General features: G+C 35.8%; 2 protein-coding genes across 3 annotated transcripts in view; one reads left to right on the top strand and one right to left on the bottom strand.

Moving 5' to 3' along the window:
- LOC129742558 (uncharacterized) overlaps positions 1-27,247 on the bottom strand; it is a 132,659-nt gene that overhangs the window by 95,696 nt on the left and 9,716 nt on the right. The window lies entirely within an intron of this gene.
- LOC129742559 (sodium/calcium exchanger 3-like) overlaps positions 2,109-27,247 on the top strand; it is a 238,675-nt gene continuing 213,536 nt past the window's right edge. The window contains exons 1-3 of the mRNA XM_055734471.1: positions 2,109-2,243; positions 2,964-3,213; positions 3,537-6,394. Coding sequence (XP_055590446.1) covers positions 4,629-6,394 — 1,766 coding nt within the window. The 5' untranslated portion in view covers positions 2,109-2,243; positions 2,964-3,213; positions 3,537-4,628. The remainder of the gene's footprint in view (positions 2,244-2,963; positions 3,214-3,536; positions 6,395-27,247) is intronic.

Genomic DNA, 27,247 nt, shown 5'->3' with positions numbered 1-27,247 from the left:
TGAGAATGAAAAAAAATTAAGAACCAAAAAGTCGTTTTGAAGAAAATCAATACATCAAGTAAAATTGTTGCTTACTCATGATGTTTATATAGAGCAGCAAGTATGAAGCTCGATTTTCAAGCGGTAAGCTATTTCTGATAATTTTTTTGGCTTTTTCGGTCTTTTTAGTTTATCAAACAACTTTGTTTTGAAATACCCGACGGTTCCGGAACTAGAAATTTATTATTGTATTACAAATTTGTTACGGAGCGTTGTTAATTAATAAATTATGTAGTGTGTTTATTAACTAACAACGCTCCGTAACAAATTTGTAATACAACAATAAATTTCTAGTTCCCTTGAAAAAGACTACCAAAACTGGTCGAAACGTCGGGTATTTGAAAACAAAGTAGTTTGATATACTAAAAAGACCGAAAAAGCCAAAAATATTTAATGAACAACATCCGGTCGTAACATTAAACCAAATCTCAAATAATGTTATTTCAATGTGAGTTAGTAACAAATATGCTTGATTAATTTGAATCGAATTAAAGGCGGACTTTGAGAATTTCAAGGCATATGAAGAGCGAAAAAGTATTTTTTTTTCCGATTTTTTGTATTGCTTATAAAAGTGCTTTTTGAAGCTGGTTAGAAGTTGTTAAGAAACTTATGCTAACTTTTTGTCAGCTGAAAAGAAGACGTTTTAGAATACACGATTGCACTGATTAAACCCGATAGAGGAATGTTATCCGAACTTTTGGTTGCTTAGGACATTTCAAAAGCTGGGTTAGTCATTCTGCATAATAAATCAACTTGTTAAGCCATTTTTTTTAATCTTCTAAAAATCGTTCGAGTTGTGTCATATTTTCTGCCGATTTTGTAGGGAGCCACCCTTCCATAGGACGCAAGGATTGTTAAACTATTATATAAACCATCCTTAGCCCAAAATATCTCCGTTTATTAAATTTCAAGTTATTTTAATCAAACGTTTTAACGTCACGGTGTCACGGCGTCCCCATTTTTCAATAACAAATTTTACACTGATTTTGTATGGGATGATTTTTTTTATGATTTTGTTTTTTATGATTTTGTTTAAGAGCCCCCCATCTCAAAATCAAGAGGAATCATTCTGCACAATCAATCGTCTAAATGAGGCGAATTATGCTTTCATTTTTACCAAATTTCAAGGCATGCTGATTAATGTCGTAACAAAACAATCGTCTCTTTTTTTTGGGCATAGGTATTTAACATTCACACTTGCCTATTTAGAAAAAAGGCCCCTAGAAGAATATTGAAGAAGAATATCCAGCCGATATTGGCCGACAACGCGCTTTTTTCAGCACCCGGCAGACGTCTTTATAGCTGGTCTGGTGCGCCTTGGAAACAAGTTGAGGAGGATCTGCGATTGACCTAATGGGACAGGGAAGCCCTTTTAGTGTAAAAAATAAACGTATGGAAAATATTTTTTAAAGAAAATATCAATATGCGAATCGTAGTCGTCGTCGTCGTCGCATCAAGAAAGGATAGACTTTGCAAAGACAAAAAACCGGGTAGGTGGGCGCCCGCTCTCTGCGGGAAAATCCCCCTGCGAATGTCCTCCCCGAGAAATGTATGTAGACAGTTTATGATGGCGCTGTGGGAACGTAGCCGTGATCTCTTGGTCGCCCCACATCGTGTCATCAGCAAGTCGTGTCGTCGTTATGCTACTCGAGTAGACGTAGAGTAGAAGGAAAAGTCTAGCTGGGCGATTGGGACGTTTCGGTTTTGGTTTTTCACGTCGTTGTAGGAATTATTTTTTATTTTCTCCCTTCTTGCTCTTCGGGTAAGAAAATTCAATGGGGTGCGTGCGTGTGTGAGTGAGCGACCACCAAGAGAATGGGAGAGCACTTTCGAACTGGGAGAAAACGTGGGGAGCATACAACGTGATGGAACCGGATCAGGGAGAAGTTCGCATAGGCGCGCATTTTCCTCACCCACCAAAGAAGTCGAGACAAACAGCAACAACAAGACGACAGAACCGAACCAACAATATGAGAGAAAATGGGCGCGCGGGTATCTTTTTTTTGCTCCCATTGCTGTCCCGCCGATTCGAACCGTTTTGGATTATTTTTAGTTTACTCTGCGGTGCTTTCGAGTAAAGGTGCGGTGCGAATTCGCGGGTCGCGCCAGCCGTCCCAAATTGACCGTTGCTGGTCGCAATCTTTCCTTTTTGGTTCTTTTTCTCCGTGCTGGCTTCCGGATCCGGGTATCTTCAGGAATTCATGGTGCGTTCGGGGACAACGTTTATTGTCTTGCCAGTTGATTGCTGGGCCATTTCGGGAGCTATAGGTGCCAATTCAATGGATTGGGAACTGTGAAATGTGAACCCCATTAATCGAATAATAATTTTCAAAACGTCAAAAATGAAAGTATACCTTAAATTATTGTGTTGTGATTCGCACTTCTTTCAAGAAAACTGTGAAGGGTTCATAAAAGCGTGAAGTAGCAAAATCTGTTAAAAAATTCGTGCTACTTAAGAAAGTGTTATTTTTAATAAGAAGAACGAATTAGTCCGCTAAAGAGCTGTTGGGAAATATCAGGGAATAAGTGCGTGCTAGCTTCTCTAAACACCTGCAGGGCATGTGGGAGAAAAGAAAGTCTCGGAAACAATCAAGAGAAAGGCAAACGACAGTGGTAGAAAGAGAACAGAGTACCACGAGAGAGTCAAATGAGAGCTAGTGAGATACTAGTAGCTTAGTCGATCCACTAGATTGGGCGACATATAGACTACTAAGCCGTGTGCACGTGTGTTGTTGTGTGTGTTGCACCCAAATCGCTCCCATCGCCAATGATGATGATGGGTGGTTTGACATTTTCGGGGAGGGTTTAATCCGTGCGCGCTCATTCCTTTTTTGCCCGATTCTAAATACCTACTATCGACGTGATCCGTGTCTGCAAAGAATGTGCCATTTATTCTCTGATTTTTTCTCGTGTTATCCCCACAGGAAAGATATCATCACTAGCTGATGGATTCGAATTACCACACGACAGAAGCGACGACGCTCGAAAGCATTTCTAGTGAACCGAGAAGAAAAAGAAACGCCTGTAGTGTAAGAAGAAAAACATAACGGGCGAGAAGAAGTTCAAGCAGAAGTGGATCAAAAAGCGAATGCTCAACTAATTTTAAACCCTCTCGTATATTTTTTTTTTTGGTTTTCGAAGATTGGTTTTTCACGTTTTTCCGTATGAGTGACGGTGAGTGACGAAAGGTGGCCCACAGCTGGGGCAACATCGAAGGGTTGTTTGGAAAGCTAGAAAGCACGGAAAGGAACGCGACGCCTAGTGAGTGCCAACCATTGCCAAACACCAGCAGTGATAAAGGCATACAAAAAAAACCAGTATAGTTAAAATGATCTAAGAATAGTTTCGTTGGTCACTTAGTAGGCTGGGGAAGAAATTTTAATAACGAAAATATATTGAGATTTTTTTTATGCTTATTTTCGCTGGGTTCTAGGTGAGAGGGAAAATTGTTGAGCCGCGTGTGTTTATTTTTAGTAGTCAATCACATATTTTTTCAGTGTAAATCGGAAGGAGAAAATTGAGCACCAGATCAGCAGCGTGGTTAGCTCTAAGCAAAACGACAGCTGAGAGCACGCCGCGACAAGTGTAGGAGCGCCGTACTTTCGATCCAAAATTCCACACCGAAGAGAGGGAAGGATTGTGAAAGTGCTATGATATTGTGTACCGAAAGTGTCAGTTTATCGGCGTGCTGAAACCACGATCGATTCGTTATTTGGCAAATAAGTGATTTATCGATCGCGTGGGTTGATGCGCCCTTGACCCGCGTCTTACGTTCCACCGGCCTCGATTGTGTTCCACTATGGAAACGATACTCCTCGTTCCGGTAAACGAAACCGGATACCGCAGTTAGCAGCTCGTCCTCGTAGCTACACCTTTCTTACAACGAAGAACAACTGCACAACATATGCGTTCAAAACAATAGATAAAAAAAAAACAAAAATCGACTCGATACTCGAAACTATTGTACCCTCCGGTTCCGATTCGCGACAACGAACGCGTTCCGTCTCGTTTGAAAGTCCTTCACCGATCGAACGATTGATCCCGGGCCAGGTTTTTCGCCTCGTGTAAGCACGTGTTTGGGACGGTCGGATTCTACAGCTCAGGATCGTCGATATTGCCTCCTTGCTGGCCCCGCTCCACACTCGGAAATCTTTCGCCAATTGGCCCGCTTCGCTAACACCGCACCGGTCTGCTGTAGTTATAAAATCTTGCACCTTAGTCCTAACTGTATAGTAGCATCCTCATCAAAACGCAAATCAATCGCTTCGAAGGTCACGACGGTGGGTTTTGTTGGCTTCCAGTAGTGTGGCATCATTCCTAGATAGGATATAGATCTGTTCATCTGTAAATTTTGTGTTTTCGGGGATAACAGTGTCCGTGTTGCTGTGGTAGAAGGCATAGAATAACTGCACCTGTATTGTGTTGACTGTGTGTCTCGGTTTGTCCAGAGTAATCTAACCTACGTCCGGCATCGAGTGACACTAGTAGCTACTGGTAGAAAACTGATTGGCGCCGCCTCTTCCTAGTTTAACAATCTCAATACCAACCCTCTTCCAAGAAATAATCAACCCTCATAACAACCCGTAGCAATGGCAACGGGTTTCAGAGTACGCCGATCACTAGAGGTGGGCATCGGACTCCTCCTCGTGATCGCGTTATCAGCGGCAACAGCGTCAGTAACTAACGGTGTCAGTAACGGCACTCCGTCGAATCAGTCAGTTTCGGCGGCGTCCTCGATGTCCGAAGGGCACCAGGCAGCCCACGATGACGATGGAGCCACTTGCGAAGATGGATTACTCTTGTCTGTTTGGCAACCTCAGGAGAATCTAACTGCGGGCGATCGTTTCGCACGCGGCTTGGTGTACTTCTTTGCTATGCTGTATCTGTTCATCGGTGTGTCGATCGTCAGTGACCGGTTTATGGCAGCTATTGAAGTTATAACTTCGAAGGAGAAGGAGGTCAAGGTGAAGAAACCGAACGGTGAAACACAGATTGTGGTCGTTCGAGTTTGGAACGAAACGGTTGCCAATCTCACACTGATGGCACTCGGTTCGAGCGCACCTGAGATTCTGTTGTCCATTATCGAAATCGTAGCTAAGAACTTTAATGCAGGTGACTTGGGTCCCGGTACGATCGTAGGTTCCGCTGCCTACAATCTCTTCGTTATCATCGCAATTTGCGTCCTGGTTATACCCGAAGGGGAGGTACGAAAGATCAAACATTTGCGCGTATTCTTCGTAACAGCGACGTGGTCGGTGTTCGCTTACATCTGGCTTTACCTAATCCTTGCACAGATCACTCCAGGTCGCGTAGATGTCTGGGAAGGGTTCCTCACATTCCTGTTCTTCCCCGCTACTGTAGCTACGGCCTATATCGCTGATCGGAGACTACTAATCTACAAGTATATCAACAAGCAGTACCGTATGAACAAGCGCGGAGTTATCGTCCAAGTAGAGGCCGAATCGGCGCTTGAGATGAATAATCGGGACGAGAAATTGAATACTATCGATGAGAATGGCGGCATCACCGAGGAGGTCCGTGACTTTGAAGAATCCCGTCGCGAATACATCTCCACGTTGAAAGATCTACGCAAAAAGTATCCCCAGCACGATCTGGAAACGCTCGAAATAATGGCTCAGGAACAGCTCATGAACAAAGGACCCAAGTCACGAGCATTCTACCGCATTCAAGCAACACGCAAAATGATGGGATCTGGTAACATAATGCGAAAGATTTCCGAACGGGCGCAGTCCGACCTGAGCGAGGTCAAGGCCGAACTGCAACGCGTCGATGTTGACGAAGCGATCGAGGAGGACGCGGCTTGCAAGGTGTTCTTCGAACCTGGTCACTACACGGTCATGGAGTCGGTCGGTGAATTCGACGTTCGGGTCGTGCGCCGCGGCGATTTGTCTTCCACGGTAACGGTCGATTACGAAACGGAGGACGGTTCGGCCGAAGCCGGTTCCGACTATATCGGCAAGAAGGGTACGCTCACCTTCCTGCCCGGCGTTGACGAGCAGCGCTTCCAAATCGAGGTCATCGACGACGAAGTGTTCGAGCAGGACGAACACTTCTACATTCGGCTAAGCAATGTTTCCGATCCGGCCATCCTTTCGACCCCGAAGGTCGCAACCGTCATGATTCTGGATGACGATCACTCCGGTATCTTTGCGCTGGCTAGCAAGGATCACGAACTGGTCGAATCGGTCGGCCTGTATGAGCTCAAGGTGCAACGGTACAGCGGTGCTCGCGGCAAGGTTCGGGTACCGTACTGGACCGAGGATGGCACAGCGAAGGGCGGCAAAGACTACGAGGAGCAACGCGGGGAGCTGCTGTTCGAGAACAATGAAACAGAGTGAGTAGAGATTTTCCTTTGTTTACTAATCAAAAGCAGGTTACAGGTGTTTTTTTTCATAAATTTTTATATCTGGAGTATTCGGGCTTCGACCGAAGTTCAAATGTTTTATTTTTCAAGAAAAACTTCTATTGTATAAGGAGTATACAGAGCTAATAGCTATCAGACGCATCAAGAATTATCAGAATGCTTATCATCAAATATTCTGATAAACTACTTTGAACATAACACATGTTTAAATGGATGATAATTTATGGATAAAAACTACAAATTGTTTTCAAATCTTCTTTAACCCTTTATAAAACTTCAGAACATAAATATTGGAAAATCTTTATCGACGAAAACATTCTGAAATGAAGTATATATGTAGTATACAGTGCTAATAGCTATCAGACGCATCAATAATCGTCAGATAGCTTAATTAGCTTCAAATATTCTGATAAATTTCTTCGAACGTAACACAGTGTTTATGGATAGTTTATGGATAAAAACTACAAATTTTACTGAAACCTTCTTAAACCCTTCATAAAACTTCTTAACCCAAATATTGAAAAATCTTTACTAACGAAAATATTCTGAAGTGCATTCTCAATTACACTGGTCGCAACTCGAAAAAAATTTCACCTGCACAACTGACATTTAGCAATCTCTATAGATTTTGGCATCAGGAACTTGTTGGCCTTCTCTAAGCTTTTCAATATGGCCAAGTTTTTCCGCTAGATTACTCTAAAATTTGTTCTTATTTCCTTCTTTGTGATTGTTCAGTTCTGAATGTTTAAGTTAAAATGAAATTTAACTCATTTCGGAGGTTCTTGTTTCATATTATTAAAATAAAAAATTTATTTCTTTTGAATACTTGAAAATTTGCATCCCGTTTAGGATTAATGATTTTCGGTTCGAATCATCATTAAAAATAAGAAATGAACGGCCGTTTTGAAATCCTGGCTCAAATTTGCTTTTGCATCTCATTCAAAATTTAAATTATGAATTTTGAAACACATATGCTTTTCAATATTATGATAATAATTTTGCGAATATATATGAAAAAAAAAATGGAAACCATCCTGAGTTGTTGTTTCATATTTAGATTCGAAGTTCTGAAGCTTAATTCTCATGCAAAATTCAAACATAACATAGCGTCAAAATGGCGATCCAGAACTAAAATCTCAAGATCAGACTAATCATTTGAAATTCATTTTTTAAACCAGATTCACGGATTGAAAATGAATAATTGAAATAAAGAATTCAAATTGAAACCTACATCATCAGAATTTCGTTTAATGATTCAAGAAATATAATTTATTCCTTGGCTCATATTTGAAAATCTGATCTGGAATTTAGATTCTGAAATGGTTTTATCGGAATCCGGATTTCGCAGACTTTTTTTTTTTTTTTAATTTTTACAATTTTTAATCACTGCCGTCGAATGTGTATGCAAGCTCATCTAAAAATCACAAAAATAAAGAAGAATTTCATATTATTTTTAAAGTTTCGTTCAAGGAAATAAACTGATTTTTATTAAATACAAATCATCCACAGGATTTAAATAATGGAATTGATTTTAATGGAAAACATTGTCTGATAAAGAAACATGTAATCTAAACATGTAATGTAAACATGTAATTAGATATAACTTATTTGATTTGAGCACAGAACCAATTCTTACTCAATCCCAACCAACCAAATTCACCAGACTCTTGACTAAATTCAAAAATTTTATCATCGATGAAAGTAAGTTCCCTTTTTTCATTTTACAAGTTTAGCTTAGAATTTTATATATTTTTGGACATATTCTTAAAAGTTGCTATTTTATTCGAAAAACTTTCAATGTTAAGGAACTTACAAACGAATAATCAAATAGGATTAAAAAATTAATTTATGATTTGTTTGTACGAAAATATGATAAAAAAAAACCAACCTTTGTGGCGGTTCTACTAAACCCCAATTTTTTTTGCTGAAAAATGCACAGAAGTTTTGTTTTATGATTATATACAACTAAAGCTCTACGTTAAACTTGATTGTAAAAAAAGAGTTTTTTTTTCAAAGCTTGCATGAACTCATAAGCTAAAGAACTTAACTTCAGTACTTTTTCGGTTTCAAATATTGAACATTTTTGTCGAGTTGTTGTCGTTTTTCCTAAGCATTCTAAAGACTAAGCATTCCAGAATTTGTCCAGCACGTGTCCGGGATTTTTTTTTTGAAAAACCTTGCAAAAACCGGGCATTCGATTTCAAAGTTTCTAATCCAAAAACCCGGAAATATCCGGACAAATCGGGGCAACATTTATCCGTTATTTAAACAAAATTAAGAGAGAAATAGATGAAAATCACTTGAAACTTAAAATGTTCTTCGAAACACATCAAATTTTGTTCGATGCTTCCAAAACCAATTTTTAATAAATTTTGCTGAATAAAACTCTGAAAAATTCGTTTTCGGACACGAAAATAAAGGCATTCTCATTTTGATTTTTTTTGGTTAATTTAGCAAATAATGAGAATGAGTTTGAGCAAAATCTGGTCAGTTTTTTCATAAAATTCGGTCCTCTGGGCCAGACCGGACTCGCCTTGAATTTCCTTGAATATTCGGGCAGTTTGGAATGCTTACTTTAGAAGGGGGTTTCTATTTCTTTTTTTTTTCTGGCTAACATATGATCTTTTTTCTTATAAAAAAAAATCCAGAATGGTGGTAAATTTTAGGCCTTAAGATTTTAGATATTTGAGATCGAAAACACATGGACCAGAGCCTTCTGATGCTTGCAAAATGATTTTTTTTTCGAAAAATAGGTCCATTTCCAATTTTCTTATGTTTTAAAGCTTCTCTTAGTTGTAGTTTTTGGAAATTGCTTGTCAAACGAAGATATTTATACCTGAAAATTGTTATAAATTTTTAAGTATGCTTCAGGCTCAAATTCAACATCTTTAATTATTATGTTTCCAATTTCAAAGAAATTTTTTTTTAAATTAAGCAATTTTGAAATGACAAAATATGAATAAACCATACTCAAAAAATAAAATCTAGTTCAGTAGTTCAAGTTTAGTCGTTGTATATAAAAAAATACATGTCTGCATTAAAAAAAATATATAAATAAATTCAATAATTCTATAGATAATTAAACGATTCGTTTCTAGCCAAAGGGGAAAAAGTGCAAAAATTACTAAGTTCGAGTTAATAATGCAAAAAAATAATCACAGCTTAACCTCCAGCTTGTGTAAACTTTAGATTTATAGAATTTATTATTTATCTTCATATTTATTTTCTTAAATTGAATGGAAAAAATATTTTTTTTAAAATATATGAAAAACGAACAAAACAATACAATTTTTTTAAAATTGATTGAATTTATCAGTTTACGTTAGAGATGGTACCATCGCAATATTTTGATAATTTTCTCCATTATTTCAGATAACAGAGAGGCAGATTTTAGTATAAATGCTGATAATTTATTTTGTTTGCTTATTAACACTAAATTCCCAGATAATGGTATCTATTTTATTCAATATTCTTGGATAGTTACTGTTACGCTTCTCTATAAGATTTCATTCTGAGAACGTTGAAAATCAACTCGAGAACAAGTTTCATATCTATGTTTTAAATAGTATGTCGACAATTGAATTGATTCAAAAAAATTACTGAAGATGTGAAGTAACAATCCACAAAAACCTCTATTACGTGGAAAATCTTCAAAAACTCAAATTGCCAATTGTTCGTGATTTCTCCAATTTTGGACGTGAAACGCGAAAGACTCACGGCCCCTGAGTCTTTCCAACGCCCCCCAAAATTCAAAAATGGGCTCACAGTCTTCTTGAAAGATTTCATCGCATTAAACTTAGAGCATCCCAGAATTTTGAAGATGCAGTTAAGTTTTAAAATCACATAGCTGATTGAAGATGTCCCGAAGTTCAAATTTTTCACCAGTTATTCTAATTTTTCTATTTCTTTGATATTTGCACATAAGAAAAAGACCAAAAATAATAAAAAATTAAAAAGCTGATATCTGATAAACTAGGGTTTCGAGAATTTTTTCAGCACGTATCTAGATCGGACCAATCCGGGCAATTTTATATAAAAATTTGGCTAAACTCGGGCATTTGATTTTAAAATTGAAGACCAAAAATACGGGTAATATCCCAACAAATTTTGACAAAACCCAGAAATTACTTAACAAAAATCAAGAAAAAAATGAATAAAAAATTGTCAAAACTTATCGATAGATTTTAAATCGTTTTTTAGGCTTCTTAAAACCCTTTCATGATCATTTTTTATAACTTGCTGACATTATTTCTTCGAGGCATAAATAAAGAGAATATACACGTAATTTGTTTTATTTTTGTTTGATTTGCCAAATTTAGTGAATAAATCCGGGCAAAACCCGGGTTTTTTTTCGAATCCGGCAACCAGGCCAGCCCGGACTATTTGCAAACCTTGATAAATTCGGGCATTCTGGGAACCTTATGATAAACTAATAAATCTTCATAGAAACTGATTTTGAATCTTTTCACTAACTTCTATTCAACAAAGGAAAGAGATTTTGCCAAGGTTTTCTAGTTTCAGAGGTTAAATGGTTTAGAAAAAAAATTACAATTTAAAGAATTCTTAATTTAAAGAAATACGTTTATTTCTGACAAGACAAAATGGAGATCTGGGGGTTTAAATGTTAAAGTTTTTATTTGATCTACAAATACGCTATTTTAAAAATATCTAAAATGCGTTTTAGTTTCTAAGTTCGTTGAAATTTCATCAAATTCCTGAATTTTTTTATAGCTGAAAAAAAAAACTAAAAAAAAACACTTATCCACTTTTTTTTAGAATTGAGCATTGCTTTAAAACTTTTTTTTCAATACTTTGGAATATGTAACAGTTCTTTTAAATATCGCACAAATTGTTAAATGATTTTTTTCCTGTTTTGAAATTTCAACTTAAATATCAGAAATGAGAGCTGGTAGAATGAAATTGAATGCATATTTGAATTCTACACGCCCAAGCCAGTAAAAACCATTTTTTTTTATTGTTTGCATCTCGGAAAATGTGAATTTTGTTGTTTTTTTGCTATCAGAAATTGATCCTTCGTTTCATAATTTTTAATTATATCATAAAACTTAATTTAAAAAATTGGAAAAAATAATTCATACATTCTCTGTTGAAAATTTCATACTATTCGAAACGAAGGGCTATAATTTCATTCCATTCATTCCAGATTAAATAAAGTGAAAAATCTGGGATAAGAGCTTGAAATTCAAGAGCAAATCGATGAAAGTAGGATTTCAAATGCGCCAGACAACAGAATCACAAATCATAATTTAAATTCAGAATTGAATTTAAATTAAGAAATAAAATTCTTCGACCAAAATTAAAAATGAAGAATGAATTTTAGAGTTGATAAAAAACAACACGATATTTTTTTTGTTCACTATTTGGAAAATAATGGAAGGTATACTATAATATCGAAGTTGTAAAATTAGTTTTAAATTCAGAGCAATGATTTAAAAAATTATCTCATATATTTCCATTTTCAAACGTAAAGTTGCAAATTCGAATTATTAAAATTTCCTTGTGTTTACCTTGTGCTAATCTTAGTAGGAGGAAGCTCAAGAAAAATAGATAATTAAATGATATTTCATATGTTCTTTTTTTCAACAACAAGTGAATTAAATACTTTTATTTAATACATTTATAATGAGAGGTTCCTTAATGAGCTCATAAGTCGATACATTTTTGACTCCTTGGTACGCAAAATACGAAAATCAATTTTAGACCAACATTTCCTCGCAGGGAAAATTTTAGCATTGCAGATGGAAGTTTTATCAAAAGATATCAAAAAATGATTAATAGAAAATGGGTTGTAAAAGAATTGATTTTTTCTCTAATTTTGAAATTTTTCAAATTACCTCCGATTTGGTTCAGTGAGATCAAATTGGAGGGAAAGTGGCAGTGTGCAGGACTGCCCCCCCCCCTCCCCTCACGTTATGATCCCTTTTTCACTAGATGATGTTAAAGTAGTTTTTATTGGCCGATTGTCAAGGCTGCTGCTACGAAAAATTTGTTTGTGATTTGGCCTCAGATTGAAAGGCGAATTTGCTCAGGGAGTGCAGATTTTTAAGGCTGCTGCTGCGAAAAAAAACCGATTTTTTATTCGGCCTCCGGTTAAAATGAAGATTGGCACAGGGAGCACAAATAATTTTTGATTTCGCATCCGGTAGAAATACGGATTGGCAAAGGGAACACAAATTTTAAAGGCTGCTGCTACGAACAAAATTGTTTTGATTCGACCACTGACAAAAGACGGATTGGCATAGAAATCGCAGATTTTTAAGGCTTCTGCTGATTGTTTTGATTTGGTCTCCTGGTGGAAAACAAGACGAAATTGGCTAAGGAAGTGCAAATTTTTAAGGCTGCTGCTGCTGACTGTTTGGGTTGATTTGGTCTTCAGTGGAAAAAGACGGAATGGCTTTCGATGCGCAGATTTTTAAGGCTGCTGATTGTTTGTTTTGGTTTTGTTTTCCGGTGGAAAAACCCGAAATTGATTAAAGAAGCGCTGATTTTTAAGGCTGCTGCTGCTGATTGTTTATTTTGATTTGGGCTTCGGGTGGATAAAGGTGGAATGGCTTTAGCAGCGCAATTTTTTACGACTGTTGCGGTTGACTGTTTGCTTAGATTTAGCCATTCGGTCGAAAAAGGCGGAATTGGCTTAGGAAGGGTAGATTTTTAAAGCTGCTGCTGGTTGTTTATTTTGCTGTTTTGAATTGGCCTTTGGGTTGGGAAGGCTGTATCTAATATCGTATTTGTTTTCTGCCTTCGTTCAGTGTTGCTAAGAATGTTTTCAGATTGTTCCGGCCCTGGTAAACAAAAACAGAGCTACAGGAAGAGCACAGATTGGGAAGGCTTTTGTAAAGAAAAATTTCGGATTGGATGAAGAATATGCAGAAAATGAATGAAATTTAAAGATAATGTAGAATTGAGATCAGGGATATTTGGAACATAAAGTTTTGAATTTTGGAAAAACAAAAGTATGTTAATGGAAGATCTATTGAGAAAAAATTTAGAAGAAATGTAGAGATGAAATGAAGGATATGCAAAAATAAAATAAAATTTGTAGGATCGAGAATTAAGATGTGGAATATGGAAGAAAAAATTAGGATATTTCGTAAATAAAAGTTTTAGAGAAAAAAAAAATCGATATGTAAAAAGTTTTAATTGAGAATTGAAGAGAAAATAAATGTAGAGATTAGATGAAGGATGTGCAGAAAATAAATCAAATTTAATAAAAAATAAAATAAATTAATAGTTGTATTCGGCAGCACTGAAGAGAAAAAAAATAAGATAAATTTGTAAGGCAACATTTGTTATTTTCGCAACACTAAGCAAAACAAACAGAACAAAGCCAGTCGTTGATCTATTTTTGTGAGTGACAGACGTTTCTAAGTGAATCTCTGAATTGATATTCTTAAAAATCTTAAAACTACGACAAATTTGAGTTTCATACCTAGTTTTGTAAAAAAAAAATGTTAATAATCCGGGCAGTTTTCCAAAAAAAAAAACGGGCATTTGTGCCAGGCCGGAATTTTCATAGAAAATCTGAAATTCTTAGACACAAAAATATGACTATACTTTTTTTTTGTATGGAAATAGATGAATAACGCGGAAAAAAAGACACCATATTATTCATTAGATCTTAATGTATAAAGTCGACGCTGCTGGATATTTCAGATTATGAAGATATTTTGAATGCCACATTTTAGAATTTCTATAAAATTTCAATAGAATATGCATAAATGAGCTCCGATGTTCCATTTCCTAGGGAGCTCGAAACAATGAAGCGAAGAGCACATTTCTGTATGAAGTAGTTAAAATGTGTACTGTACTTGCAAACGTTTTTCACTGCTTCAGAATTCTAGCAAGAACTTACCACATTCGGGTACGGTCCATTAAACCTAACGATAATTCGTTTGCATTTTCTCTCCTGCATATTTTTTTTTGTGATTCGTTCAGTGTCGTTTTGTTTCAGCTGCCATTTTCAATATTGCAAAAACACATATTGAAACCGAGAGCAAAACGACACCAGAAGATGAGCGTGCGATCCATCCTTGCGCCATATTCCGAGGCTCCGTTACGAGGCTTTCACATTCTAATTGAAAACATGAATTTTGCATCGGAGCGGTTGGGGCAAATGGTGTGATCCAAGACTGGCACAACTATTCTTTCTAGTATTCTGCCAATTTTAATGTTTTCCTTTTCAAAAAATCGCTATCAACAGGAACATTTAATCAATAAAATCCAAAATATACGGCAAAAATAAAAAAAATCATTCTTCAACAATCGCTTCCAGTTTCGCCTGAGGAGTGTTTCCGGACAGTTGTCCCCTAAAACCGGAAGTTGAGCAAACAAGCCGCGAACTCCATTAAGGTTCCATTCCGACCGACGACGACGAGAGCTCAGCTCGCTAGATAGACTCGGCGCGGGACTGCTAGGCAGGATTCAATTTTATAATGGCATTATCGGTTGCGATGTTCAGCTCATATTCCACACATTTTCGCTCTGTGCTTCCCCATGTCGAAGATGATGTCCATAAAAGGTATAGGGAGCGGGAGCCTTATCCTTACATTTTATGTTCGCGTCTCCTTGCTCTGGTCTGATATGATCTAAATACTTAGAATTTAAATTTAGGCCTTCAAATTGTACGTGAGCTGGTTTTCAGTTTTGGTTCATTGGAATTGGAATGGCTGAATGAAAGTTCGTCATATGTCGTTTAACGTTTTTTCTTGGAGGACTAAAAAAAATATAAAAATGCGAAATTTCAACAAAGCCATGAACTCAACCAAATTCCATTATTTCAACCTGTTCAAACATTTTTTTTTATGCTGCCAAAGTTTCATTAAATAGTAGGTAGCCATTGAGCCATACCCAAGCAACCAAAAGTTCGGATAACATTCCTCTATCAGGTTTGATCAGCTTAATCGAGTATTCTAATATAACTTCTTTTCAGCTCAATTTTTAAGTAGTTAAACGAACTTAAAAGCTGGCAAAAAGTTCGCATAAATCGTCAAACAACTTCTAACCAGCTTCAAAATCCACTTTATAAGCAGCATAAAAATCGAAAAAATTACTCTTCCGCTCCTTCAATTGCCTTCTCAAGTCTGCTATTTTGATTCATATTAATCAACTATATTTGTTACTAACTCACATTACATTTAAAAACACGTTCTTACCAAGCCTCGAACCCGAGCTCACCGCTTGAAAGTTGAGATCCATACTTATTGTCCTATATGAACATCATGAGTAGGCAACGATTTTACTCGATGTGATGATTTTCTTTAAAACGACTTTCAGGTTCTTTATTTCTACTTAATTCCCACTTTCAAGCTGTTAAAAAGTTCTTCCGGAACTTAATGTGTACTTCATATAGTTGTTTCCCAAGTAACGATATGTGTTTATTTATGCAAACACGTGTTGAAGTTCGAAAAAAGTAGATTTTAGCATTTAAATCTACTTCAAAGTTTCTATAATACGAAGTTGTTTTTTAATGCCCGTTGGAATTAATTAAAAACTTTCAAGTTTACAAAATAGTACAACAGAGACTTTTTACGAACTATTGAGCTGTACAAAAAGACTTGCAACCCTTTGATAGCTACTTGATTTAAAAAAAAATGAGAAGTACGTAACAAGTAGATTGTTTTTCTTCATACAAACTTTAAAGTTCCCAAAAATTAGAAACAGAAACCAAAACAGTACTTTAAAGCTTTTTTTGAGTATTGGCTGAACTTGATAAAGAATGAAGTTCCATGGACCTCGAAAAAGCATTTTGAACAGCAAAAAAGTTCCACAGAACTTTTGTACAGCTATATATGAACTTATTAGTTCGTTCCTTAAGTGATATTCGAACTTTTGGTTGCTTGGGTAAGCCATGTATTGATCCATAAGCAGTTCTTGAGTTATGCAAAAAGCATGTAATGAGTGTATTGGAAAAAAGGGCAAAATTTTGTTTAGTAAACAACTTTTGAATGCATTGATGGAAATTGCAGAAATTTTCAGCGAAGCTTCCTAGTTATGTAATGATTACATATTCATATGCAAATCGGGTTTGCTGACCAGTACGATTTTTCCCCCAAATACCTCTTCACTAGCGTTCCAAACATTTTGCGCACGATTTGATCACCGTATTTTGTTTATTTTACCGGTGGGTGGCTTTTTTAGAAGTCAAGAATGAAATCAGCTAAAAATACTAGTCTGAAAAATTGATCTGTTTTATCACTTCCCCTATTGACCTTCAAACGATTTATCATACGAACTTTGGTTGAATAGTAGATTTCCATCCATTTTAGGGTCTCCCACTGGGATTTACCTGGATTTTTCTCGATCTTGTCCAAATAATTTTTTCAGTGGGCATCTGTTTTGGACGCTATCTCAGAAAGTACTTGCCAGGTTGTCACCAAAATTTGTCATAAATTTTCAACCATGCATTCATAGTTATTCACAAAACAAAGTGTTGCTTTTTTCGAATCCCCTTTTATATGAGCCTCCCTCCTTTTTTCGTGTTCTCCTCTGGAGGAAGGAGAGGTCCGGAATTATTATAAAAAAATATGTTGTACTCAAATACCCTGTCATGCATAATATGTTTTCTATTGCATGCTTTATTGCTGAATATACAACTAACTCATTATGCGAGTCTTTGTAGCCCCCGTCCTCAAGATTTGTTTTAAAAAGATCGCGTCATACAGCAGGAGAACTTTATACGAGTAGTACTGCTACAGATACGTACCCATGCATTCAATCCCTTCACGCTCGTTTTTTTATAACCATTTAATCAATCATCCTGTCAAGATCCAGCCAGCATCAGATACTTGACGACCCGGTGGATAATGCTTTATGGAGTGCATGCCATGTTCTCTGAATCTGTATCGGATAAATTGTGCATTACAAAATAAAGAATAAACTATTGATAATCATCGTCCATCAAAATAAATTGCTCTAACAAATAAGGTTGAAAATAACCATTTTCCAACTTCTCTGCTGAAATTCCATTCGGTTCCAAAATAACCATATTCGAACTTCTCCCCGAAAAGTCATTTTATGGGTTCTCAAAGAAAAGTCAAAAAATTACATAACGCGAAAAAAAGGTCAAATGTGATTATTTTCTAACCATAAATGGTTATTTGAGAACTAGCGTGTTTGATTGATGCCCTGATGCATCCCACCAACTTCATTAAAACGACAATAGTATACATTACAATTTAAATGCAATAAAATTGTAAATAACGCTTAGTTCTTTTAGAAATGGGACAATAACGAATGCGTGTACCATTCGTTTGATCTAATTACTTTCTAAATGAAGGAAATCTTGTGATAATTCATGAAATAATTTGAAAAAAAAATTAACTTTTTTTGTGAGATTTTTTTTTTACTTTTTTCGAGGCATCTTCCATCGGGTCAGTCATGATATTCATCAGTTTTTCAAACTTATTCATCGTCTTATTTCTATGTTAGGTGGCTGCACCCTCCTCCTTCAATTTCTACTACTTTTCGGTTCAATACTCATTTTTTAAAAGAAACTAAGGTCAATTTAGTGGATACAGCTATTTCGGAATAAATAATATAGGTGGCAAAGGGTACATACAAGGTTATTGTTTTGGTTTTTCACTATAATTCATTTCAAAACATTTTTTTACTTTTACTTGTTGACTCGGGGCGAACAGAGCACAATTATTCGGGGCACGATGAGCGTTTTCTGCCGTAGCCTCTAGCAGCGAATTCAACTCGATGTAGTCAACTGAATGATTTTTTTCCATTTACCATTCATGATCGATTATTTTGATAGTGACATTTCATTACTAGTAGCATCTTGGCAGGTGATCAGGGCCGGATTAAGCCATCGGGGCAATTTTTCTCGGGGGACCCCTATGATTCGGTTTTTTTTCAAATGCTATCCCAGAGAGCTAAAAACATTTCAAACATGTTAAAGAACTGGAGCAGAGTTCAGTATACTGTCTCCATATAGGAATGTTGTCTGCATTTGAGATAGTTTCTGGTATCTTCAAATGAAAACTGTTAATTAACCACGTGACGTGCAAACATTGCGGAAGAGTTCAGAAATTTCTCAAAAATAAAAGCTTTGATTTGAACTGCAAAATGCAAAATTTTATTCTCATTTTTTATACCCTTATCACCAACTAAAATTCTCTGATTTATATCCGGTTAGATATTTTAAATGAATTTCATTTCATCATTGATCGTCTTGTTTGTGCTTCATCGAAACATATTTTCCTAATGACAATTGAGATGTATCATGAAGATTTGAAACATAGAATACAAAACTTAAAAAAACTAAAAAGATAAATTCAAATTTTAAAAAAATACAGTTATAACAGTTTAAGAATTCAAAACATAAAATCTGATTATATTCAGAACCACAATTCAGTGTCTCAAACCTAAATCATAATTACAAATCAAGTTTTGAGAAACAATATAAGAATTAAATTAAAAAAAAAAAAATCAAAGTTACAATCAGAGCGAAAGCAGAAAGTGTACCAAATGTGAATTTCAATTTTATATCTTAATGTGACAAAAGTTTCATTCAAAAATGATCAATTGAAAAAAAAAATCAGAATAGACATTAAATGTTGAAAACACAAAATAAGTTAACATTAAAAAGTCAGATAAGGAATTTAAAGGTTTTTTGTACCTTAAACAAAGATCCTGAGTTTTAAATATTCTGAAAAACAATGAAACTGCACACAATTTTAATCAAACTAAACGAGTTTTGCTCCTTAAAGCCTAAAGGTATGAGCCGTTTCAAATAAAGAATTTACAAAAAAAAATGAAACTGAACTTCAGTAAATGAAGGAAAAACACAAGACTTGAAAATCCATATTATTCATGTTTAGAGAATCATTCAATGATATTAGCAACTCAACTATGAGATCGTTTAAATGGTGATTTAAGAATGATATGCTTAATTCAGGATATTTACTTCAGTAGATGATAAAATTTTGGTTAAATCAGTTTAAAATGTTTCAATACGAATTTCAAGTCCAAAACAAATATTGGGATAGAAATTTAATAAAGAAACTCTGTACTGTAGATTGGTCCAATTTAAAAAAAAAACTCTAGATTTTTCAAAAGATTTTATTTTCAAAAATAGGGAGGGAAATAGGTTGAGAGTTTATAAACCAACGGAAGTTTCATTAATAATGATTGTAAAGTGAAAAGCTATAAAATTTCCCGGTATTAACCCGAAAACTGCCCGGGCTAAATTCTGAAATGTTTATATCATAAAGCTTCTCTGTTCTCTCTTAGCTGCTAATTTAGTGCAGTGACCATTACTTGGATGGTTAAGGTAATATTATTATTGTGCAAGACGTTTGTATAAAAAAATGAGGAGATGTTTTTCTTTATTTTACCTGTTTTGTACAGAATATCTGACTGACATGAAAATTTGAGGTTTTAACTCATATTCTTCTCAATTTTTTCGATTTTTTTTTCGAATAAGGTTAACATTATTTTTGTCCAGATTATGGGTTCAAAATTTTGCAATTTAATATCCAGATTTTGATATTTTCAGCCCGCAAATTGCGCTGTACAAAATGCGGGAGAACTCCTTCACTAATTACTATCGGGGCCCCCTCTAACTTATGTAAGAGAAAAACTTTTCTCAATATTATTTCACAGGGGCCCCTTTAGTTGTTATATTTTAAGTTTTCATTCCAATTTTCTAGTTTTTATTTCTTTTTATAGATTTGAGAAATTGAAAAAGTATGATTAAAGTAATATTAATTTTTTTTCCCTCGGGGGGCCTCCCTAAGCCGGGGGGGCCCGGGGCAATTGCCCCTTTTGCCCCCTCCCCCCTTAATCCGACCTTGCGGGTGATGCAAAGCACCAAACACATAGATAAAGTATGAGGGTGTGTAAATTGCTAGTATTCTACAAAAAGTCATACATTATTTTAGTATTGCTTTGTTTGATGGATCTACGCCTCACCGTTTAGTGTTAAATGCATCGATCATGAATGGTAAATGAAAAAAAAAAAATCACCTCGAACAGGAATCGAACTCGAGCCTACTGATTACCTCTCCGCCATCGAACCAATAGGCCAAATCGTCAGACGAAACCGGTCAAGCTGTAGCTCTATTATTCAGTTGACTTCATCGAGTGAAATTCGCTGCTAGATTCCACGGCATAAAACACTCGTCGTGCCCCGGTTAATGTTACTTACACTGCCCCAGTGGGGGTTCTCATTATGCCCCTACAGTGACTGATTTTCAGCTTCCGGAAAAAAAATTAAAATGCATTTTTAAAAGTTTTTATCTACCTTTTCAAGTATAATCCAGTTAGGAAATAGACTTTTTTAGTGTCTGAACACTAAACAACGATGTCAGTCATATATTATAGCTGTTTTCTATGGTAAAATAAGCGTCTTCCTTAAGATGGCCATTATGTCCTTATCTCCCTTACTTATATTTAATTTTCTCGCAAAAACAATAATGCGGCTCTTTCAATTTCTGAAATTTCAAAAATTTTTTGGTTTTGGCTCCTTCTACTCAAAAGGTTGCCGACCACTACTCTAGGTTGAAATTAAAGATTGGGTAAAGGGACAAAGTTTCGAAACATAGCTGAAGCGATGGAGAGATGGAAAGTAGGGAGAGGTTTTTTTTTTGCTCGTTTACTAATTATGGTCACTGGAAGCTGAAAAGAAGGTCATTTAAACTTGTTTTGAAACATAAAAGTATCAATAAGAACTTGAATTTCGGGCTGCGAAAAACGTTCTTCAGTTTGGGATGCGTAAGCTTTTTCGTACCAGTTTTATGGAACAGTTATTTCCGAACGAATCATTCCGCATAATTAGATCATGGCAGCGCTATCTAAATGTACTTATCTTAATACATATCCATATCGGGATATGTCCAGTTTTGTATTCTGTTGTCGTTCTACGAACCATTTGTGATTGATAAAATTTGACGCAGGGTAATTATAATGCAGCAACTAGGTAGTCGGTACCCACCAAAAAAAACCTCGTTTCCGGTTCAACAACTTGTTGCATATACAACAAGTAGGAAGGTGGAACATCACTATGCGGCCGCCAAACAACCGCCCATCAGTCAAACCTCCCGTCAATGAGCACGTTTTTAGGTAACTACATATAGCAAACCGTGGTCCTCATCCCATCCCTGTAAAAGCGGCAGCAACAAGCAAAAACTCCAAACAATCGATAAGGATTTATCGCGGCCGCGTTACCTTCCGCGAATATCGATTAGCGCCGGGTTGCTCGACGTCGTCGTTACCTATAAAGATATCGCGTTTTCCATTTTATTTAAACTCGAATGATGTTTTGGAAACGGTTCCCGATTCTCAGTTTTCATCTTCGCCTTGCGGCTTAAAGCTGTTTTGAACCTCTACTGAGTGCTACGTACCCCCATCTATGTAGTTTACAGGCATCCCGTCGCGGCATGGACGTGGGCGAAACATAAATACTTAGCCGTCGACGTCCGAGAAACCCAAAAATAGGCACCGAGCACGACGAATTCGTCTTGGAAGATTTTCGGCAGTGGCCGCTTGACGAAAATGGATGACCGTCTCCCGGCTTCGAACCGGTCCTTGCTCCTCATTCTGTGAAAAATGACGTTTGGAACCGATGCCGTGTGTGTTTGGAAACATACTCTTTTACTCGTGTTTCGTTGAGCGTTGATTCTAAGCGGGGTGTCATGTGCGGACATGATGGGTAAATCTTTACAAACTCAATACTCAGGTACCTTTCCCAACGAAGGATGATAGATGGACAAAAATACTCAGAAATATCAACGCCACATAATGGCCGGCCATTAAAAAGTGACTCCCACACGTTGCCAAGAAAAAGGCGTTGTTTGGTGACATTGAAAACGCATTGTACGGTAGGAAATTCCTTTACTAATAGGCGACTTATTTATGAACATCGTGCTACAGAGCGTGAGCGTGATTGGTCCCGGAATGCGGTGTGGGATCCCAGACTTTCCTCCGACAATCTGGTCTGAATAACCTTTGATGTCCGGCAGTATTTTTCGGTCCAATTTTAAACGGCTTCATTAGACGGAGTTCTGTCTAGAGCTTCGGGGAACCATTTCGTGGAAAGGCGAATGGTAGGAGTTTGTTCAGTCTGCCAGTAATAGGGGGAATGAAATACGGTTGTTGTTTGGAGAAAGTTTTAGAATCACTTACCCCCTCACTCCGTGAAAAACGGTAATCACAGCGAATCACGGTTTTCAACCAAAACCGACGTTCATGCTCTCACGAAATATTTGAATGTTGCGTTATAACTATTTTCCAAAATATGATCCATTTTTTCAATTGACTGAATATTTAAATGAATTTTATTTATTCATCTAGCTGACGCACACCATGTCTGCTACCCCAAGTAACAATTTTTGCTTAATTATGGTCATTAGAGCTGTAACATTAATCTTCATAAAAAGCTAAAGCGCATTCTATTCATTATCAGAACTCGGATAAAGCTCGTCTGGATAATCTGGCTATTTGGCCCTGTTCTAGAAACGTCATATTGACGGGTTATTGATATTCGATAAAATCATTTACAGCATTTTATTACAACAAAGCTTTAATAAAGCTATAATCAACAGGTTATCAATTTCGTTTTTTTTTCGATTCCGTTGCAAGTTTTTCTTTAATTTTTTCACAGGAACCATGATGGTTGATGAATAATGATTGCATTATTGAGATATGAACTGGTTAAAATTAATAGCCAAATCACTAAAGTTTTAATCATTTTAATAGCATCTTTTCTACTGTCAGTCAAGATTTTAGGTAAAATGGATATGAAATAGTAGCTTAAAATTAATGCGCCTCGTCAAGTTTCTAGAATCAGGACATCTTAATGAAATAATTTTATTCATGGGAAAAAATATTTCGTGAAAAATCTTTTTCAATAAATATAATTGTAAAACATGACATAATGACAACGCAAACATGATAAATTGATTGAAAGTAGACCTGCAATTTTTCTTTCAAATACTTGAATTTGAAATATTGTGAATCCATCAACATGGCGTCATTTTGTACCCTTCGATTTTACAACCAATATGGCGATAGTCAATTCAATGCTTAATAGCTTTAATATGGTCAGAAAAATGGCTTATTAGTTTTATAGCGATTTTATGAGAGCCATATAGATAGCTAAATTGGACGTTTCCCTCGCAAGGCAACCAATTACACGCGTAGGATGAGTTCCTCATTTCTGAGTTGTTAATCATGAGTACAGTTAATGAAGACAGGCGTTTTAAATGAAATAAATAAGGGATTGGCTTTGAGTTTCTAGTAGAATGATACTATGAGTGGAAGTCGAATATCGATGTCTGGCGCTATCTATCTGGGTCTATCTTGAAATAAAAAATGGCGGCTTCCGCTTAACTTTAAAATGTCTAAATGACTTAAAATCGCATGAAACCCCTAATAAAATGGGTATTTGGTGAAATAGCTTAACTAGAAGAAGTCGAATTTCGCATTCTGACGCCATTTTGAAATCCAATATGGCGACTTTCGCTGAACTTCCAAATGATGTTAATCACTGAAAATTGCATACAAGCCCCATAAAAGAAATTGAATTTCGCTATCTTGAAATCTAAGATGGTGGCTTCCAATCAACTTTGAAATGCTGTAAATGTCTTAAAATCGCATGAAAGCCTCACAATATTGGTATTGGGTAATACGACTTAGCAAGAAAACATCAAATTTTGCTTTCTGACGCCATCTTGAAATGCAAGATGGCTGCTTTCGCTTCACTTAAAAATGCTGTTAATCACTGAAAATCGCATGAAAGCTGCACAATATGGGTATTCGGTAAAAGGTCTAAACTGGGAGAAGTCAAATTTCGCTTTCTGACGCCATCATGAAATCCAAGATGGTGGCTACCGATTAACCCTTCAATCTTGTAAATGACTAAAAATCACATGAAAACCCCACATTATTGATGTGCATCGGGTGCAAGGGCTAAACGAGTAGAAGTCAAGTTTCGCTGCCTGATGCCACCCAATGATGACTTCCGCTGATCTTTGAAGTGTTGGAAATGGTCTAAAAACTGATTAAAATTTCATGCGATTTTCAATCATTAATACCATATTGTACCCATATGGTAAGAGTTTTATTCGATTTCATAAATTCGATTTCAAGATGGCGTCAGATAGCAAAATATGACTTCCTCTTGTTTAGCCCTTTCATCCAATATATTATGAGGGTTTCAAGTTATTATCAATAACATACAGGTTTGAAAAGAAAAAAAATGAAGAAGAAGTCAGATAGTGAAATTTGACTTGTACTCGTTGAGCCCTTTCAACTAATGCTCATATTCTGGGGGTTTCCTGCGATTTTCATTAATTTACAGCATTTTCAAGTTGAGCGAATGCCACCATCTTGGATTTCGAGAAGGCGTCTGGCAGCAGAACTCGACTTCTACTCGTTTAGCCCTTTCACACAATACCCATATTGTGGATGTTTCATGGGATTTTCCGCCATTTAAAGCTTTGAAAAAAAGGCGGATGACGCCATCTTGGATTAATGATGGCGTAAAGCAATAATTTTTTCCTCCTACTTGTTGGGCCCTTTCACTAAATACTCAAATATTGTAGAGATATTAATACCACTTCAGGTAATTTGAAGTATTTCAAAGATTTCTAATTTTTTTAAATTGAACTCAAAAACAACACACAAGACTTATCAAAAATGTGTAAATATAGGAATTTCAATTCAAATATGTACAATCTAGCCTGAGCGTGTCCCGTTTTGACATATTGGTCGAGGAATATTTTTAAAGAAGATACTGCCAAGACAGCCCTGCTTTAGTATTGGTACAAACTGCGACGTCGCAATCACGAAAAATCTTTTGATTTACAAGGGAACTCGTCTTTTTCGTTGATAACTCGGAGAATGTACTGGAATTTTTAAATTTTGTAAGCATGTTATTCTAGGAGGATTCTTGTTCTTCAAGATCGGTACTAAAAAAATTATATTTTCCAGTAATAAAATAGACTATTGCAGTTCGAAGAATCGTGGGTTTATCCAACTCAAATTTGCAAAACTTTAGCATTAGGTCTGAATATTCCATGAAAATGTTCAAGTCAGTTTGGTTTTAGCTTATCATTACAAAAAGTAATCAAAAACAATTTTTACTTCCGAAGCCACAATCTATTATTGGCATTTTAGTAAATTGAGTTAACAATCATTTATCGATGTTAATTGTTCTACATTAGAATTTTATATGGTGAACCGGTTTGATAAAAATCATGCCAGTCAGTTGAACACTCAATAATTACCCGCTAGATCTTTTTAATGCTGATTTTTATTCATTTTGACCAGGGAATCAAAAAATCGTTGTCCTCCGATAAAGTTTGCCGATCAAAACATCCGTTTTGTCGTGATGAAGTGATAAACCAGTTTCAGTAATACCTCGATATAAAGCAACGAAATTTCGTTGCTTTATATCGAAGTTACGTTATATCGAACACTACTTAAAATGGTCCTTTGGAGCATCGATAGTGATCGTAAATGTAAAAAAGTTGATTCTAAATTCTGTTTGTACGGTTTTAATACTTTTCACCATTAAAATCTTTGCTTCAATGCTCTAATCGCTCCTGATATGCCCAAAAGCGCCGTCTGCAGGCAGTTTTGTTTTTATATATTCATTCAATGCATTCCTTGACGTTTAATAATTGTGATAAATGTCACCAAATAATGACATTCTGATATGATAGGTGATTAAAACCAAACAAAAACCCCAAAGAGGGTGTACATATTTTCAAAACGGCTCAGAAACATCAGAAATGTTTCTTTGTTATTTTCATAGCAAGTGATAAAATCCGTGCATTCGCGATGGTACAGAAGTCTGTAGAGTAGACTGCTGCAAAAAATGACTTTTTGCTCCCATATGTTTTTGCACTGCCTTTTAGGTCACCAAGCATCGGTGTAAAATTTGAGACGAATTGGTTGATATCTGAGTAAGCGCAACGCGTTTCAATTTTGTATGGAAAATTGTATGGAAGAAGAAATTTTTGCACATTAAATCATCCAGAAAATTCAAATAAGCTTGAAATGAAGTCGGTTTTTAATTTTTAGTTTTGACTATTCTTAAGCTTCATTTTTTGCTTACATGACAAGCAGCTAAGAATTTTATGAAAAAAGTTATAACCATTTAAAAATAATAAATCTGAATCCATTGCAAATTATTCAAAAATGGCAGACATTGCTTGCTAGAGCTGTTAAAAATTGCATGAAATGTTTTTGCAAAGGCTTTATTAGTCGATAAATTCTCTCGCAATGCAAGGCAGTTTTTGAGACTTTTTATTTTCATCCTACTGTTACACAGCTTTCAAACAAACAGTCAAAAATGATTTGATTAAAAAAATGAATTTTGAAAAGAAAAATTTTATAAAACATTGAATAACTTTTCCGGGGAAAAAGAAAGGTTTGTGCTTTGTTCACATGAAATATACTGCAAGAATCAAGGAACATTTTGTTTTGAATGAAAAATTTTGTTTTCCCATACAAACTTCCATACAAACTACATGCCCTAACCTTACTTCAGCTTAAGCAACTTATCTGTAGGTGCAAATTTAGTCATTCAGTATTGAAATGGAGATACATGCTCTAGGCTGGATTTTCGAAAGCACAAAAGCGACTATCACAATACTAAAAGTACTGGAGTTACATTTTCAACGCTTCGGCTCATTCGTTCTTTATGCCTCTGAGAATCCATCGCATGGCTCAGAAAGATCATTACTATATTTTTATGACAAAAAAGTATTGAAATTAAACATATTTATTCAAATTAGAAACATTTTTAAAAGTTACGTAATATAGAGGCAAAAGTTGCTTTATACTGGGTTA

The sequence above is a fragment of the Uranotaenia lowii genome, chromosome 2 (assembly GCF_029784155.1).
Source record: "Uranotaenia lowii strain MFRU-FL chromosome 2, ASM2978415v1, whole genome shotgun sequence".
Classification (NCBI taxonomy): domain Eukaryota; kingdom Metazoa; phylum Arthropoda; class Insecta; order Diptera; family Culicidae; genus Uranotaenia; species Uranotaenia lowii.
The sequence above is the reverse complement of the archived record's forward strand: the minus strand, read 5'-3'. Positions and strand labels throughout refer to the sequence as shown.